The sequence below is a fragment of the Podarcis vaucheri genome (assembly GCF_965113315.1).
Source record: "Podarcis vaucheri genome assembly, chromosome: 3".
NCBI classification, from domain to species: Eukaryota; Metazoa; Chordata; class Lepidosauria; order Squamata; family Lacertidae; genus Podarcis; species Podarcis vaucheri.
This window is the reverse complement of record NC_138761.1, coordinates 29326997-29344764: the sequence shown is the minus strand read 5'-3', so window position 1 is coordinate 29344764 and position 17768 is coordinate 29326997. Positions and strand designations below refer to the sequence as shown.

General features: G+C 41.9%; 1 protein-coding gene across 7 annotated transcripts in view; it reads left to right on the top strand.

Moving 5' to 3' along the window:
- USH2A (usherin) overlaps nucleotides 1-17768 on the top strand; it is a 432976-nt gene that overhangs the window by 33054 nt on the left and 382154 nt on the right. For all 7 annotated transcript variants that reach the window (XR_014218160.1, XM_082217159.1, XM_082217162.1 and 4 more), the window contains 6 exons: nucleotides 1880-2015; nucleotides 6401-6464; nucleotides 8347-8641; nucleotides 10506-10690; nucleotides 14892-15113; nucleotides 17075-17168. Coding sequence is in view for 6 of the 7 variants with exons in the window: in XM_082217159.1 (XP_082073285.1) it covers nucleotides 1880-2015; nucleotides 6401-6464; nucleotides 8347-8641; nucleotides 10506-10690; nucleotides 14892-15113; nucleotides 17075-17168 (996 nt within the window). In the remaining variant the exon portion in view is untranslated. The remainder of the gene's footprint in view (nucleotides 1-1879; nucleotides 2016-6400; nucleotides 6465-8346; nucleotides 8642-10505; nucleotides 10691-14891; nucleotides 15114-17074; nucleotides 17169-17768) is intronic.

Here is a 17768-nt window from a genome sequence, read left to right as displayed (position 1 = left end):
AACCCCACCAATTTCTATGGTGGCAATAAAGGAGATAAAAGAAAATAGACAAACCACATGCTATTACTGCTGCTGCTGCTGCTTTGTGCAGCATGGTAGGATTGAAAATCACCCTCTCCTTGCTCATTAGATGATCAGTCTGATGGGTGAGGAGGAAACAATAAATACTCCCCTCAGCTGATCTGTACGGATCAGCTGACAAGGGTTGTGTGTATGCCTCTGTGCATCCTGTGCATGTGTCTGTGTGGGATGGCCACACTTACTTTTTGCCCTACCCATCATTGGCATGTGGCCTTAGGTTAAGGGAGGAAGGGAGGGAGGGAGGGAGGGAGGGAGAGAACTTACACACACCCCCTCTTGATTGTTAAGACCAGCAGAGTGGGTCCTTTTGATAGTTCCACTGCCCACAGAAACTCGGGGTGGCAGCGGCCCAGAATACAGCATTCTCTGTGGCAGCCCCTAAGTTATGAAACTCCCTTCCCCCAGAGGTGTGTCTGACAACTTCATTATATAGCTTTTGGTGAATGCTGAAGATGTACCCCCCTACCCTGTCCTTTGACACCTGAGATGAATATTTTCAGCCCCCACCTCATGTTTTGGAATTGCATATATTTTTTGTAACTAAGTTTTTAAACCTGTTTGTAATGTTGTAACCCACCCTGGGACCTTCGGCAAGAAATTTAAATTGTCACCATCTGCTAAAAAAAGAAATGAAATTAAAGATGTGTGTTTTATCTAAGGTATCAGATGCAACAAATGTAGGGAATGATTACATATTCATTTACTCTTATAGGACTCCGGTAAGCATTGCAGCAATATAAATGCTTGAGAAGCATTTTAAACATTTGATAATGTACGAAATGTTTGTGAATACTTTGATTATCATCACTACATTGCGTGCACAGTCTTGACACATGGTGGAAAAGAAGAACAGCTGTAGATGGAGGTTGTGGACTGTGCTTCCTTGGAGGTTTTTAAGCAGAGGCTGGGTGGGCATCTGCCATGGATGCTTTAGCTGAGATTCCTACATTGCAGGGGGTTGGACTAGATGACCCTTGGGGTCCCTTCCAACTCTATGATTCTATGAGTAAGTACCTCCATATGTTTTTCTCCTGGTCTTAGGAGGGGCTTTTGGTGGTGAGCAGTCCTTTGACACTATTCAGTGTCTTTTACTGTCTTCCATGATGGTAGACCTTTAAGAAAATCTGAAGATTTGATCCATGAACACCTTTCTTAAAGTAAGAAGATTGAACAGATATGGACTCTTTAAGAGCAATGACTTCCAATCTACTCAAATATCTCCTGACATACACACACACACACACACACACACACAGAGGAAGAAGAATTATCCTGCATTACTTATTGCCATCTTGGAATTTAGGAAGCAGGGAGTTTCCATCTCTGCATCTGGTTAGCACGCAGATGCATGATGAAAGAGAAGTTATCAATCAATGACATACCAGTATAATTAACTATGCTTGCCTACAATTTATTTGTTATCATCAGAATACTGACAGTAATAATTCAGATTAGTATCTACACTTGGCTATATAACGTTGGTGTTCAATTATATCAGTGTTATTTGGTGATGCACATGGGACAAAGAAGATACTAAATGTTATCTTGTTATAGGATAAATGTTATCCTGGTTCATGTTTAATTTACCCATTGAAGGACTTTTCCTTTTCAGTAGTTGTATCCTCTCTAACAGGGATTGGTTAGAAAATGTATAAGGTGGTGTTCTGGTGATTTAACTGAAACAATGGCACACTGCATTCCACACAAGGCGGTAAATAACAGATGAGATTAGACTGAGTATTTTGTTTCATTTTTAAAAAAATAATAAGGGCTTTTCCTTCCAAATGTAATTTTATAGGTTCACCACAGAAGAATCAATTTCTTTATAAATGGTTTGGAAGATGACAACACAGCTTTTGACTCCAGAATTCTTGCTGGGTTAATTGCAGATCCCTCTGCTGATGGCGAATGGCGAATTGGGCAAAATTTAAATGGTAAGTCTGAGTATTAAGGGAAGATCATATTCTGTGGTATGGCTTTCCTGTATTGGTTGGAGGTTGGACTTTATGACCTGTTATTCTACTATCTTTCACAAGAGATATTTAATTAGACAACAAAATGCTACTCCACCTGCTTCAATATCTACTTTTATCATATGTTTTCATCTCGAAATGTCACACCATTGCCAGGTTTGGAGATAGGGAGGCACTAGTGCCTTTCATTCCTCTTCCATCCCAGTTTCAGCAAGCATAGACTTGTCCTCTATTCTTCTCCGAACTGCACAGAATTGCTACTGTGGCCAATCATAAGATAATGTGGGGGAAGAAGGGGAAGCTGAGGCATTTTTATCTTCTCTGAAGCTCGTTGGAAGAGGAAAATGTCAGGATTCTTCAATGCTAATGTCACTAAGTTTATTATTCATTTATCTAAATTTGTATACCACTTTCCTGTAAATAAAACCTCTAAGCAGTTTACCAAAAATTACATTAAAGTTATCAATAACAATCAAAGGTGTTTTTTAAAAAAATCAAAATATAACTAAAGTCATCAGTGAATCCAGAATTACATATTCAAATACATGTCAGTTTTTACTGGGTAGGCTTGCCTAAAGAAACCTGTTTTTGTTGCTGTTTAGTCGGTTAGTCGTGTCCGACTCTTCATGTCCGACTCATCATGGCCCCATGGACCAGAGCACGCCAGGCACTCCTTTTTTTTTTTTTATAAAATTTTTATTGGGTTTTCACATTTTATATGGACAAAGACAAAAACACAAAAAACATAAAAACAAACAAACAGAAAAAACAACAACAAACATATATAGTTTCCAAAAAAACTTATTTTCTAACCCTGGTCATTGACTTCCCCCCACCCCCTCCCTTGCATCCCTATTCCCAAATTTGTATCAGCAAATTGGCATTTCCTTATCCATCTTAATATTAGTCCTTTATATATATAAAAAAAGCAAAATTAAATTTATTCTAAGTTGGACCTCAGTTCCCTTCCAACGATTTCCCATTTTGTCTTAAATAATAATCTTGTTAGCTAAATCCCATAGTCTTAAATGTTGTTGAAACTAAATTCTTCCCTCCCTCCCTTCCCCGGTTTGTGTCCCTTCCGAAAACATGTCCAAAATAGCAATTATTAGCCCGGATTCCTTACGTCCGAGGCTCTCAAATCTCTTTCAGTCCCTCTCCGCCGGCCTAGTTGGCAGTCCTTTATGTCGGTCTTCACGTCTCGAAAGAGTTCTTTCACAGTCAGTCCAAAGTCTCTTCCCATATTTGCAAGCAACTGCTGAGGAATTTCCACAAGGCATGAATTTTGAACATAATCAAAGTCAGAGTCTATGTGGAGGCCCCAATTATATTTCTTTATTTTAAATTCCTTGATTTCATAAATTCCCAGGGCCTCCACTTTCATCTTCTGGATCTTTCGTAGATTTGTAGTAGGTTCAGTCCAATAGTCTCCTTGTTTATATTCCACAGATGTCAGCTTCTGGACAATATTTTCCCATTTCAGTTCTTCTCTTTCTTGTTTTGTCTTCTCCTCTTCTTTGGTTATCATTTCCGGCTCAGCTGTGGATTCTTTCTCAGCCAGGTTCTCATTACATTGAACAGAACTACTTGTTTCAGGATTCAAGGTCATCAATTGTTCACTCATAGCCGTAGTCTGTTCCTGTAAGATTCCAACCAAATAAAACATCCTTTCGATTTCTCCCAGTATCTTTCCATCCACAGCCATTGTAATTCCACAGATTTCCCCCTAGAGGGAATCTGGTTACTTAGTATTCTTTTCTCCAACAGTCCTCTGTCTTATTATTGATTCTTTGTTTCCAACAATTTTAGTTCAATTGTAACTCCTTTTAATCCAGAGGGGTCTTAAGTAGCAATTTTTCTACTATTAACAGTCCGTTTGACAGCTTTGACAGCTGTCAAACTCTGCTCTTCTTATACCAGCTCCAAAGTAGGACACTCCCGGGCCCGGGGGGGGGGGGTTGCTTACAACAGAAATATACCCCTTCCAACACTCCTCTCTCCTGCTCAAAAAAAAAAAAAAATTCCTTTTCCAAATCTTGGAAGTTACTGTCTTTTTAAACTCACCCTTTACAGGGTAGGCACTCCAGCTTAGTTCTTTTATCGTTGCTCTGGATCGTCTGCAAGGGGGGGGGGTGCGGAATTCCTTTTAACACATCCCCCGATCGTCTCAAATTCAATAGGTGAAATTCTTAGAATCCAAATTCAATTAACTCACGGGTTCTTTTTCTCAGCCGAATTTCAAGGAAGGAAGTCAGTGCTCTCCGGTCATGGCTCGCGGCTTCGCTCAGCAGAGGTAGCGATGGACTCTCGGTGCCACGCCACCCCCCGTATCCCCTCCGCAGCCTTTAAAAAGGCTCTTTGCGAATCAGGGGGGGGCGCTTAAGGCACCCACCGAGTCTTCAGTCCGCAGGCTTCCGTGCCTGCGGTTTTAAGGGTCCCCGTGTCGCCGGCACGGCAAAGACCCGTCCCCCGCTGAGCCGATTCCCTCCGGAGCTCGGAGGGAATCCGCCATTCCCAGATCGCGCCAACCCCGGAAGTCCCCCAGAGCACGCCAGGCACTCCTGTCTTCCACTGCCTCTCACAGTTTGGTCAAACTCATGTTGGTAGCTTCAAGAACACTGTCCAACCATCTCGTCCTCTGTCGTCCCCTTCTCCTTGTGCCCTCCATCTTTCCCAGGATCAGGGTCTTTTCCAGGGAGTCTTCTCTTCTCATGAGGTGGCCAAAGTATTGGAGCCTCAGTTTCGGGATCTGTCCTTCCAGTGAGCACTCAGGGCTGATTTCCTTAAGAATGAATAGGTTTGATCTTCTTGCAGTCCATGGAACTCTCAAGAGTCTCCTCCAGCACCATAATTCAAAAGCATCAATTCTTCGCTGAACCTGTTTTTAGCAGGCAGTGAAAAGAGTACAATGAAGGTCCTGCCTGATGTCAGTAGGCAAAGGAGTACCATTGTGTTGCCATGCTAAAAGATCTATTCCTCACAAATGTGGAATGATTATTTTATGGCAGTTCCTCAGACTGGGCATAGGTGATCCTTTAAATAAACTGGTCCAAAACTGTTCAGGGTGTGTGTTCCAAAACTGGCTGAGCTCCAGTTTTGCAAAGCACTAACAGAATCCTGTCAGAAGTGTGGTGGTGCCTGTAGGTCAGGGGTAGGCAACCTAAGGCCTGGGGGCCAGATATGGCCCAATCGCCTTCTCAATCCAGCCTGTGGATGGTCCAGGAATCAGCGTGCTTTTACATGAGTAGAATGTGTTCTTTTATTTAAAATGCATCTCCGGGTTATTTGTGGGGCCTGCCTGATGTTTTTACATGAGTAGAATGTGTGCTTTTATTTAAAATGCATCTCTGGGTTATTTGTGGGGCATAGGAATTGATCCCCCCCCAAAAAAAATAGACCAGCCCACCACATGGTCTGACACCTGCTATAGGTTGTTGAACTCAGCATTCATTCCCCCACAAGGTGACTTAGAAATGTAAATGTTTTAAGTTCCTTGCAATGTGATCTACAAGTTCCTTTGACAACTGAAAACAATTAATACAAAAGCAACTTTGGAAAAGAAATGGAAATGAAGACTGAGTTATTATCACAGAAATAAATACCAAATGTTTTGTAATTGTCCTGGCTGAATATTTGGTGAAGCGGAGATAAAATAATTTTTCACCATGTTCTGAACATTGCCATCAATATAAGGTGCCAGTGGTTTTGCAGCTCCCTTAAATTCTGTTTGGTGATGAATTGGTCCTGCAGATTTATTAAGGCTGAGTATCACTGATCCAGAACATACTGCAATTTGGAGCTAAGTCCTAAATATATCTGCATCTGGCTTGGAGAAATGTTTGATTCATTCCAATAGAACCACCCAGCTCCTATATATCAAGAGTTGAAAATTCTCATTTCGAAGTGCTTCTTGTTGACACTGTCACTTTTGAATACCAGACACACAATAATTGTGTGGAAGAAAAAGAAATCTTTAAAAACATACCTTTCACCTTTATTGCATAAAGTGACAGCTACAGTTGTCCCTACTGTATCTCTTCTCTAATTAGAGGTGGCACATGGGCTGCCTCATTACTTCTGTCTAATGAGCCAGCCTGTGTGCCACCTCTGTAATCAGATAAGAGATAGGTACAAAATGTTCCTATAAAGTTATTATAAATCATTTTAATCAAAAAAATTAAGTCACTGCCCTCCATAGTTTTGTCCGGAACCAAGATGGTTTCATTCAGAAGAGGTAATTGTGCAAGAGAGATCTCTGTGTGCTGAATTTAAGATCCCCTCATGCAGCACAGAGCTGTTTTCTGGTTGATGGGACTGGATTATTTATTTATAATGTATTTTCTCAGGTTCAGAGCAATTTGTTGGGAGGATGCAAGATTTTAGATTGTACCAAGTGGCGCTTACAAACAGGTGGGGAAATTTTCATTTTTACAAAACCCAAATGTAACATGATCAAAGGAGAGAAAGGCTTATAGCTACGATAAGTTTGCTTCGAAGTTTAACCAGTCTTTTCGGATATTTCTTTATATAATGGCTAGATTAGATTTGGAACTATAACTGCATGTACATAGATTCCAACAGGGTTTTTAATTAACTGCATGTGTGCAGGCTGATAAAATTGTAGGAATTTATGCTGAAAGATCAAAGGTTTGATCCAGCTCACTTTTGGCACAACATCCACTCACAGAGAGATCTCCCTAAGGCATATCAGAACCATGATTCCCTTTGGCAGTAACACACACAGACACCACACCAGGCTGCTACCAGGAATGTGGAACCTGTCCTTGCCTCCCATAACCATAATTAGTATCTCCTTTCTACTTGGGCAAGAAAAACTCAATAGCTTAGCACTATGGGTATGACCCTCCATCACCCTCCCAGTGGTGTCCAAACTTTTTCCAAAGAGGGCTAGCCTTCCATCTTGCATAAAGACCTGCTATAGTACCGGCATGTGAATTATGGGGTTGTAACAAAGGGTCTCTATTTTTCTCAATTGGGAATTCCTTTGTTTTCTAGCACTGCTCCTGAGATAGACTGGATTGAGTTCCAATAGAATGCATAAATGCAATGTAAACACATAGTGCCAGAAGAACACCAATTATAGCTGCAATAATAACCCTACCCACTTAAGAGTGGGCCCCACTGAATTCAGGCTTCTGAGGAGACATGGTTAGGATTGTAGCCTAAGTTCTTATAATTGTTGTTACTTTAACACTGTTATTAATAATGTGGAACCTGTAACACTGTGGCTTATGAGCCTGGCTTGTAGCCAAAGCTTATTTAAAGCAGTGGTTTTCAACCAGTGTGCTGTGGCACCCTGGGGTGCCTTGAATGATGGTAATGGGTGCAGCCGGCAACACTGGCCTCTATCCTTCTTTCCTTTCCTCCCTCCTCTGATGCCCTCTCGCACCTCTGCTTCCCAAAGGCTTGCACAGCTGTTTGTTGCAGCAGCCCTGGCTACAAGCTCCCCAGCAGAATGGTGCCTCTGGGGCTGGCAGGGGCGGGGGGCTTCCCAGGCTCCTGTGGGGCACTGTAAGGAGGCACCTCTCTTTGGGCAGGGGGACAGCTCAGACACTAGGGGCTGCGGCAGCAGCAGCTGCCTGGAAGACTCCCAAGGAGAAGGGAGAGGAGAAGAGCCTGAGGGAACACTCCACAAGGGAGGGTGTTTGAAAAAGGGTGAGAGGCTGCCAGCTCAGCAGGCAATGGGTGACAGAACTGGGCTCCTGAGTGCCACAGGGGTGCCACAGAAAGCATGTATTTGGTCAAGGGATCCGTGAACTCAAAAAGGTTGAAAACCTCTGGTTTAAAGTAACCAAAGTTCCCAGAATGTTGATGTAATAGGAAGCTCTAGTTAGTTTGAAAACAGAAGCAGTTTCTGCCAGCCTCAATTCTCATGGCTGTGCCAGATAAGAGGCAGGAGGTGCAAGCCCAAGGTATGCTGCGGGTCATTCACATAGTGCTATATTATTATTATTATTATTACTATTATTAATTTATTAGTTAGTTGCTTGTGAAACAAACAGACAGGTCTCTAAGCAACTTCCAGCATATTTATGAGCATATAAAAATAGCTTTGTAGTTTCATGCCAACAGAGAATAAAGTCATGTAAAAGCAGCGTTCTTAAAATACATTCTTTTTAAAGAGAAAACCATGTAGTTAAATTGGCTTTATCAGCCATTTTTTAAGTCATGCTTCTGCTAAGGCTAATTACAGATGGGTCTTTACAAACAGGGCTTACTGCTCTTTTTATTGTGTGCACAACTCTTTTTTATATCTGTTTTTTAATGCTAGAGACATTTTTGAAGTATGGTCTGGAAAATTTCCTCAACTTCACAGTCAGTCAGAATGTCGCTGTCCTGGAAGTCATCCCAGGGTACACCCTTTGGTGCAAAGGTACTGCATCCCTAATGGTGCTGATGATACGACTAATGACAGGGTGCTCAGACTAAACCCCGAAGCTCATCCTTTGAGCTACATCAATGATAATGATATTGGAACTTCGTGGATTTCATCTGTCTTTAGCACCACTGAACAACTCAACAGAGGGATAGCCATTACAATAGACTTAGAAAATGGACAGTACCAGGTAAGACTTTAAGATTTCTTTATGCAATATACTATTCACTTATAGATGAAAATGGGAATTGGTTTATTTGTTCTGCCTTTTTTTTTTTGTTAAAATTTAACACAAAAAGCTAAACGTAATTACTTTACATTCATTGCTCACTTAGTTCAAGGAAATTTCAAATGAATTGGAGATAATGTTCTGTTACACTGGTGTGATAGTTGATTGTCAAAATGAAAAGAACCCAATTCTGATGAAGGCAGCTGGGCTGAGAATTTCCCAAGAATTTAATGTGACATAGTACATGATATAGGGACGCGGGTGGCACTGTGGGCTAAACCACAGCGCCTAGGACTTGCCAATCAGAAGGCCAGCAGTTCAAATCCCCGCGACGAGGTGGGCTCCCCTTGCTCAGTCCCTGCTCCTTCCAACCTAGCCATTCGAAAGCACGTCAAAGTGCAAGTAGATAAATAGGTACTGCTCCAGCGGGAGGTGAACAGCGTTTCCGTGCGCTGCTCTGGTTCGCCAGAAGCGGCTTAGTCATGCTGGCCACATGACCCTCGGCCAATAAAGTGAGATGAGCGCTGCAACCCCAGAGTCGGTCATGACGGGACCTAATGGTCAGGGGTCCTTTTTAGTACATGATATACTCAACTAGGGATGGGGTAAGACTGTGTTTGACATTTAGAACTACATAGCTTGGATTCTTGCAATCAGAATCATTGTAGACACAGCCCATCCTGGGCCCTCTGCTGGCTTTTAAGCTCACCAGCCATTTTTTCAGGTGGAGCTTTTTATGGGCTCCTTCCACCACTGCCTCCAAGCAAAGATAAAAGCTTTGTGCTTTCTCCCTTCCCCCTTAATTTAGCTTGTGAAGTGGGAGTATAATCATGGTTTTGTGAACATTCTTTTAGATCATATACCAAAGCCCCATAGGTTATGTATGCACTTAAAGGGAATGCTCACAAAACCCAGTTATTTAAAAGGGAAAACGGGAATATTTCTCTATTTCTACACACAGCTTCAAATGGGATTTGGAGCTGGTTTTCAGAATCCTCATTACAGGAGTTCCTTTGCAGCTCTAGGTAGCGTTGAATGCCTCACACTATCTTTGGAAAGCTATTCCTATTCTGTGGTTTGCCTTCCCCAGGGAATGAAAACTCTTGTTGGTACAATTGCTTCTGCATTAGCCTACATTGCAAATGGCAACAGAAGCCCGCAAATCCACATATAGTCCATTTTTCCATTATTCTCAGTCTGAAGTCTATATAACCCATCATCAGCAGAGAGGAACAAATGGCAGTCTCTACAAGCAAGTTCCGATGGCATGCTTTCATGATCTAAGTTTACCATTTATTTATTTTAGAATTTCTAGTCTTTTTGCCTTACAGCACTCAGGGAAAACAAAACATTCCCTTGAAGGAGTGCATTATAAACATAATGGACATTACTGCTCTCCCCACACACATGGAGCTGTCTTCTTAGAGTGCACAAGAACCCAGCTGGATCAGGCCAAAGTCCCATCTAGTCCACTAGCCTGTTCTCACAGTGGCCAGCCAAAGGCTTCTGGGAAGCCAGAAAACTAGAGACATGCCACCTCAGAAAATCGGTGAGATTGTGGTTTGTAGCCACTGATAGCCTCATCTGATTATGCGGCACATTGAGGAGCCGCCTCAGTGCAGTAGCTCTGGTCTGCTCCCCTTTGAGGTGGTTCCCCCCATCCAATCCGCCGCCGCCACCCCCTCTCTCTTTCTATTTGTCTTAATTTTTATAATGCACCTTCCTATGTTCCTATAGTTGCTTTAATAGCTAATTTCAGCTGAATCGAGGACCAATATGTATAAAGGTATTCCAAATGACTTCGCATTTTGCTGTTGATTTGTAGGTGTTTTACATTATCCTTCAGTTCTTCAGCCCACAACCCGAAGCAATACGAATACAAAGGAAAAAGCAGCGTGACTCTGACTGGCAAGACTGGCAGTACTTTGCAAGGGATTGCAGTACATTTGGAATGGAGAACAATGAGTCCCTAGAATATCCTGACTCTGTGAACTGCCTCCAACTTCCTAGGTATGAACAAATAGCATTGTGTGGAGTTCAAATGCACTTGTGGAGCCAATCCAGTGCTCCTGCCAGTATATTTGCTGATCTCCCTGCTGCCTTGTCCCTCTTCTTCCTGGTACACAGCATTGACTCAGTTGTCAGGAGGCCTGGAGATTTCTGCGTCGGTGGAACTGCACTTTTTCACCCTGGCGCCGTTGGGCTGGCCCTCACTAAAATATAGTGCAACTACCTCACAGTACACCAGTTACACAAATTTGTACAATTTACCCCAGATTATCTAGTGGGGGACTTGTGTGAGGGAAAACTTAATGATTTGGAGTCTCAGGCATGATTTGATCAAACAAAGAAGAAAGGTTTTATTAAACAAAGGAAGTTTATGACACGAAGTGGGTAAAACAAAGGATACTCAGGTTATAATGTTATTTCAGGTAACCGTTCACCTAATAATATTTATACTAAATCTAACTGATGTTATGGACTTCTAATCAAGCACAGCTTCTTTTAAACTTCAGTTGCTTATGTTCAGTTACTTCGCTTCAGACAGATGTTACAGGTTTGAGACTAAATGGTAAAATCTCAGCTTATTTCCAGTTATTTCACTTCAGTTCTTTCTCAGTTGTTGCACAGCTGTTGCAGATTAATACTTTGGCTCTTAAACAAGGCAGTACTTCCTGTCAGTTACACACCCCTTTGACTCCTCTACTCCTGAGCTACTCCAAGTAACAGGCCCAAGGGATCACCACACCCCTCTTAACTGGTTTGGGAGTCTTTTCTTTTCGTAGAAGAATCTCTCCTCTCCTGACTGGAATGAGACAGGAGAAAGATACAGACCTAAGTAGACTGTATCTTTCCAGCTTCTACTTCTCCTGGCTCAGCCTCAGCATCCTAGTTAATTCCTGGCCTATTACTCTCACAGGACACCACACATAGACTCCTTTCTCTAGCTTTTGATATATTCCTCAGAGTAGATGTTTCTACCCAGAACCAACTCTCTCTCCTCTCACTCCCTATCTCCCAACCTAAAACCTGTCTCTCCAAAACCTCTCCTTTTCAACTCCCTCTCCTGGAACCCTGGTCAATCAGAAGCTGCCGTTCGTTAACCGTTTGCTGGCAGGAAAAAGAAAAAGATAACACTTTGTGACCCAACCTGCCCAGCAAAACAAACCTTTGCGTCACAATTTCCTTCTAGAGACAATTGAATGACTAAACCTCACATTCCTATCTAGAATGGTAAAAGGTAAAGGTACCCTGCCCGTACGGGCCAGTCTTGACAGACTCTAGGGTTGTGCGCTCATCTCACTCTAGAGGCTGGAAGCCAGCGCTGTCCGCAGACACTTCCGGGTCACGTGGCCAGCGTGACGAAGCTGCTCTGGCGAACCGGCACCAGAGCAGCACACGGAACGCTGTTTATCTTCCTGCTATAAAGCGGTACCTATTTATCTACTTGCACTTAAGGGTGCTTTCGAACTGCTAGGTGGGCAGGAGCTGGGACCGAACGACGGGAGCTCACCCCGCTGCGGGGATTCGAACCGCCGACCATGCGACCGGCAAGTCCTAGGCGCTGAGGTTTTACCCACAGCGCCACCCGCATCCTATCTAGAATAGCAGCATATTAAAAGCTTGTACCCAATAGAGGGGCGTGGGTGGCGCTGTGGTCTAAACCACAGAACCTAGGGCTTGCCGATCAGAAGGTCAGTGGTTTGAATCCGCGTGAGCTTCCATTGTTTGGTCCCAGCTCCTGCCCACCTAGCAGTTCGAAAGCACGTCAAAGTGCAAGTAAATAAATAGGAACCACTCTGGCAGGAAAGTAAACGGTGTTTCCCTGCACTGCTCTGGTTCGCCAGAAGTGGCTCAGTCATGCTGGCCACATGACCTGGAAGCTGTCTGTGAACAAACGCCGGCTCCCTTGGCCTATAGAGTGAGATGAGTGTTGCAACCCCAAAGTTGTCCGTGACTGGACCTAACAGTCAGGGGTACCTTTACCTTTATACATTTCTTCTGGAGTAATCTCCAGAGGTCACATGAACACAGTTGGCAGGGCAATAGCTAGAAGAGGATGGTGCCAATCTTTTATTTCTCTGCTTCTTCCACCCCTTTTTCTCTTTCTTCCCCTCTTTCTCTTTTTCCTGTCTCCTTCTCTCTCCATTTTAGTGTCAATCCCAAGCCAGCTGCTGGGGAAGGGTTAGATTGCTCTTGCCAGAAGTCTGGCCACTTGAAGAAGGCTTCTGAAATTAGGCCAAGAGGGCCATCTGGCCCAAAGGCCAAGTGTTGAATGATTCTAGTGAAAGGCATTTGTATCTAATTAAAAGATCACTATACAAATTGTTTAAAAGACTGGATGGCCTTTGATGAATTCTAGGAGACAAGTCAAGGTCTTGTGGACGTAAGGATGTTCTGTAGCCTGAAATAGTCTCATAGTAAGCAAGGGGAGTAACTGAGGGGTTGCAAACATTTCCTAGTTACTCTTCTTGAGCAGTTTTTGTGTAGACAGGTCTAAGACTGCTAAAACTGGAAGTTTTAGAGGTTGGCAAACCTCACAAAAAAGGGGCAGAGGAGACGATATGTCTTAGACCTTCCTACACAAAAACCTGGCTTTTGAGACAAGTGTTACACAGGTCTGATGCCAGTGGCGTAGCGTGGGGGGTGCCAGGGGTGCCGGCCGCACCGGGCGCAACATTTGGGGGGGCGCGTTTGGCCGGCCCTTCTCGAGGAAGCAGGAACCCCACTGTCCTCGGACCTCCTCCGAAGGCTGGCGGTGGGGCGGAGAGACCTTCTCCCCGCGCCAGCCTTCGGAAGGCTGTCCTGAAGACTTGTGGTGGGAGCAGTGGCGTAGCGTGGGGGGTGCAGGGGGGGCCTGCCGCACCTGGCGCAACATCTGGGGGGGCGCGGAAGAGACTCGAGTCCTAAAATCCACGGGTTAGGGGGCGCAAATTACTTGCCTTGCCCCGGGTGCTGAGAACCCACGCTACGCCACTGTCTGATTCTGACTAGGTTCTGAATTATGCCAAGAGTTGGTGCAATCAGACAGTTATGAGACTTGTAAGACTTACTGCTACACATTTGCTTGCCAGACAGTCACTGTTATGTCTCTTTAGCATGATGAAAGCTTTTATTTGGGGTTGGGGGATTTTGCGTTCAGCCATAACTGTCTAGCTGCAACCAACTCTTGGCAAAATTCAGAACCTAGTCAACATCAGACCTGTGTAGCACTTGTCTGAAAAGACATGAGGGGATGTTCCGCCAGGTGCAGTCGCTGTTTGTTTTGATGGTGTTGTTATTTTTGTTTTGTTCTTGCTGTTTCAGTCTTGGCGGCTAGGCTTTTAAAGTGTCAGCATCTTTCTCTGGGCTTTCACGATTCAACATTCTAAGGGAGGAACAGGAGGTCATCGAGGGTACAATTCATTTTCAGCAAAACATATATTTTGCATTCAGTTGAAATCGGGTGGGGTGGGGGAGATAGCCAAATTCATTGGCTGAGCAATGAATAATGTTTTAAAAAATAATAATCAAAAAACGGGTTTATTTTTTTAAAAAACAACCACAATAACACTCCGACAGAAAAAATTGTGCATCTTAGAAAAGGAATTCAAGAGCCAATGTGTGAAATGCTGCCATAAATGTTTTATAATGGAACATTGTTTTCCCTTCAATTACAAGACATAAATGATAATAGGAAGTGATTGAAGTGAGCGATGTTACGTAGGGACGATGTACAGTGAACCTAATATAAAAATACCCTCTAAAGACTTGTGTATATTCATTGTAGCACAGGAAACATTACGTGGTAGTGAACAAGAAGCTACCCTGTTGTATTTTTAAAGAAGAAATTAACAGAATGTGTTACTTGCTTGTCCTAAAGATATAAATCAAACTTACTAAGGCTCCATCTGCACTATATGTTTATAACAGTATTATACCACTTTAAGAAGTCATGGCTTTCCCCAAGGAATCCTGGGAATCTTTTAAATGGTACAAAATAATAAATCCTTTGCTTTTAAAGAATTAATCAAGTAAAGGATTTATTATTTTGTACCGCTTAATAGGTATATAAATTGATTTCCACTTGTTTCTAATTCTACTTTATGGATCTTGTATATCCTGTTATGCTTTGAGGTCATGCCTGATGAAAAGCAGTATACAATAACCAAATAATTAAATAATTATAACTAGCTGTTTTTATTTTATTTATTTATTATTACTTCAACAGCATTACTCCATATTCCCATGGAAATGTTACTTTCAGCGTTCTCACACCAGAACCAAATCGCCGGCCAGGATACAATGACTTCTACAATACCCCAGCACTTCAGGAGTTTGTCAAAGCTTCGGCAGTAAAGATTCATCTACTTGGCCAATATCATACTGCTGTACCTTCAGTTAACTTTAGACACAGATACTATGGAGTTGACGAAATTACTGTCAGTGGGAGGTAGGCTACTCACAGTTTGTATTAAAAAGGAAGTATATTTGAGAGTAAACGACTCACTGTGGATTTATACTCATTCAAATGAGGAGAAAATGTACTTCGTAGCATTGATTTCAGATTCAAAATAGGTTTGCCTTACATCAGATAAAAATCTAACTTAACAAAATAATCTTTAACCAATTTTTATCCATCAATAGTGCTTTTACATTCTGGATTTGCTAACTCTTAGAAACAGGTATGTTTGATTGAAAGCCTGATTGAAGCTTTGCTCTAGTGGTGCTTCCATTTTTTATTATGGACTCCCATATATGGCAGTTGTAATGGTCTTAATAATGAACTAAACTCTTTGTCTTAGCTGGTTTTTCCCTTTAAAAATGAGGCTTCTGTCAGCGAAAGTGTTGCATTATCTGTGACTGACAACTTTATTGTATATGTTAAGTCAGAAGTCTTGTTGAAGGCATAATTACACCCTGTAAATAAAATGCAAATTAAGTAATGACTGAGTCTCCAGTAAAAGATGTGTTCTTTTTTTTTACTTTGGAATTTATGTTTTAAAGAATATGTATTAAATCAGCTTTTCTTAGTGAGAAAAATGTGTGGCTATAGTGTTTTGTTTTCAATTTAATGTTGCATCTCAACTGGTTTTGTGCATTCTTTGGACTTTTAGAGAAGGCAGGATGTATATATTTTTTAAACAGATAAATTAAATAAACACAGTTTTTCTTCTATATTACTGTAGCATGGCAGTCTGAAATGGTATATAGTGGTATAATGGTATATATAATAACTTTTAAAATAATGTGTGTGTCTGTTTTTGTGTGTGGATTCCACCCCAAAGAACAATAAGAGCAACTCTGAAGTCGCAATAAGTAACCCCCTAAAGTGTACTTTTTTCGCCCCAAGGGCTGGAGGGATCTTAAATTCAATTAAAGTCCAATGGAATGAATTAATAGAAACTAAGTTAAGCTCCTTTAACTTCAATGGGACTTAAGCATGATTCTCTGCGCTAGGCCCTTGTGTTTTAATAGAGAGAGTACAATCCAGCAAAAATTAAATGCGAGTAGGAACTGATTCACCTATGACTTCGGCATGTAGGCTTTCCCTGGTGGCAGGACCCTCACGTCCCTCTCCTGTCATGTAGAGCTGGTGAACCTGTGGACCTCACCTACCCTTACAAAGGTTTTCTGGTCCCCTTGCATCTCCCAAAAGTTGTCATTAAAAATAAAAATAAAACTAAGGATGATGTTAGGCATTTTACCACTCCCCATACCCCTGTTCAGGTGTCATAATTAAGTTAAACATCTGGGAGGAAGGGCAACTGCAATGGAGCAGAGGCCGGGGCAGTTTTGTTCTTGCTACTTCTCCATAGATATTTCCTTTAACCCTCTTGTCCTGACTAAAGAGGGTTTGTATGTTAATTATCTGGGGCTTTTTTAAAAATGATATTTTAAATTTTGTTCTGATAGCCTGGAGAAGGGAAATGATATAAAATAAAATAACAGATATGTACATATACTCCATGTCCTTTTAAGGAGCTGTGGTGTTCCAGATTGAAAGGTTAATGCTGAACGAACAGGTGCTAACTGTAATAAATAATTAGAGCCTTACATCTGCATAGTATACAATGAAAGCACATAATGCATGTTTGATCACTTAATAGTTGGTCTACATGTACTGTCAATTTACTCCCTTGTAAAGCAGCATTTACTTGACATTTATAAATGCTGAATGGAAAGAGACATGAAATGGTTACTACACTTAAAGGGCCCTTTTCTGAGATGGTTATCTTTAACAGAAGCAGGCAATTACTTTCATGATAGTGTACAAATAACAGGGAGATGCCCTCTCAAATGATACATCAATTCACTTTTCTAAATAGCTTGGTTTTGTGTAACTTTCATACTGCTAAACTTTTGTTTTGTGATGACTGAATATATAAAAAATGAATCTGATCTGTTGTACAGGTGTAATTGTTTTGGCCACGCTGATCGCTGTGACACAAGTATTAACCCATACAGATGTCTTTGCTCCAAGGAAAGCTATACAGAAGGCAACAACGTGAGTTCCTTTAAATTTCAAGTTCTCAAGTTCTCAAATCTGAATCTGAAGGCAATTAAGAGTACACCCTCCATAATGGTCTATTGATGTTTAGTTTTTAAATTTTTTAATGTGCTTTTAACTTGTTTTTAAGTTGCTATGATTTTACTGTCTGTTGTTATGCTTTTTATTGTTGTAAAACAACAAACAAACAAATAACTTTGTTTGCTGGAGGAGCAAATCTCGACCCTGCCAAACACAGGAAAGAATGATGAGGGATTCACTGATGCTTTAATGGTACAATCTGGCTAGTGAGACTCCAGTTCTACACCACAGAGGTTCAGTGTTGGCTACTGCTCATAGCTATTTCAGCTTCCAGTGTGCTACCAGTATCTGAATTTACCCCCCGAACTACTCTACACGCATTAGCTTGTAAGTCACTTTGGGCTGCTCTGGGCAAGATGAAGATAAAGTCTGTAGTTCAGTTACAGGTGATTGCGTGGTGAAATTGTCATAAATTTTCTGTTGACCTCCATGGATTCTACTTGCCAGTTATTATCTTTAATATTATAGAGACCTGTGAATGTTGTATGAATGTCCGCAATGCACTTGCCAGTAGTG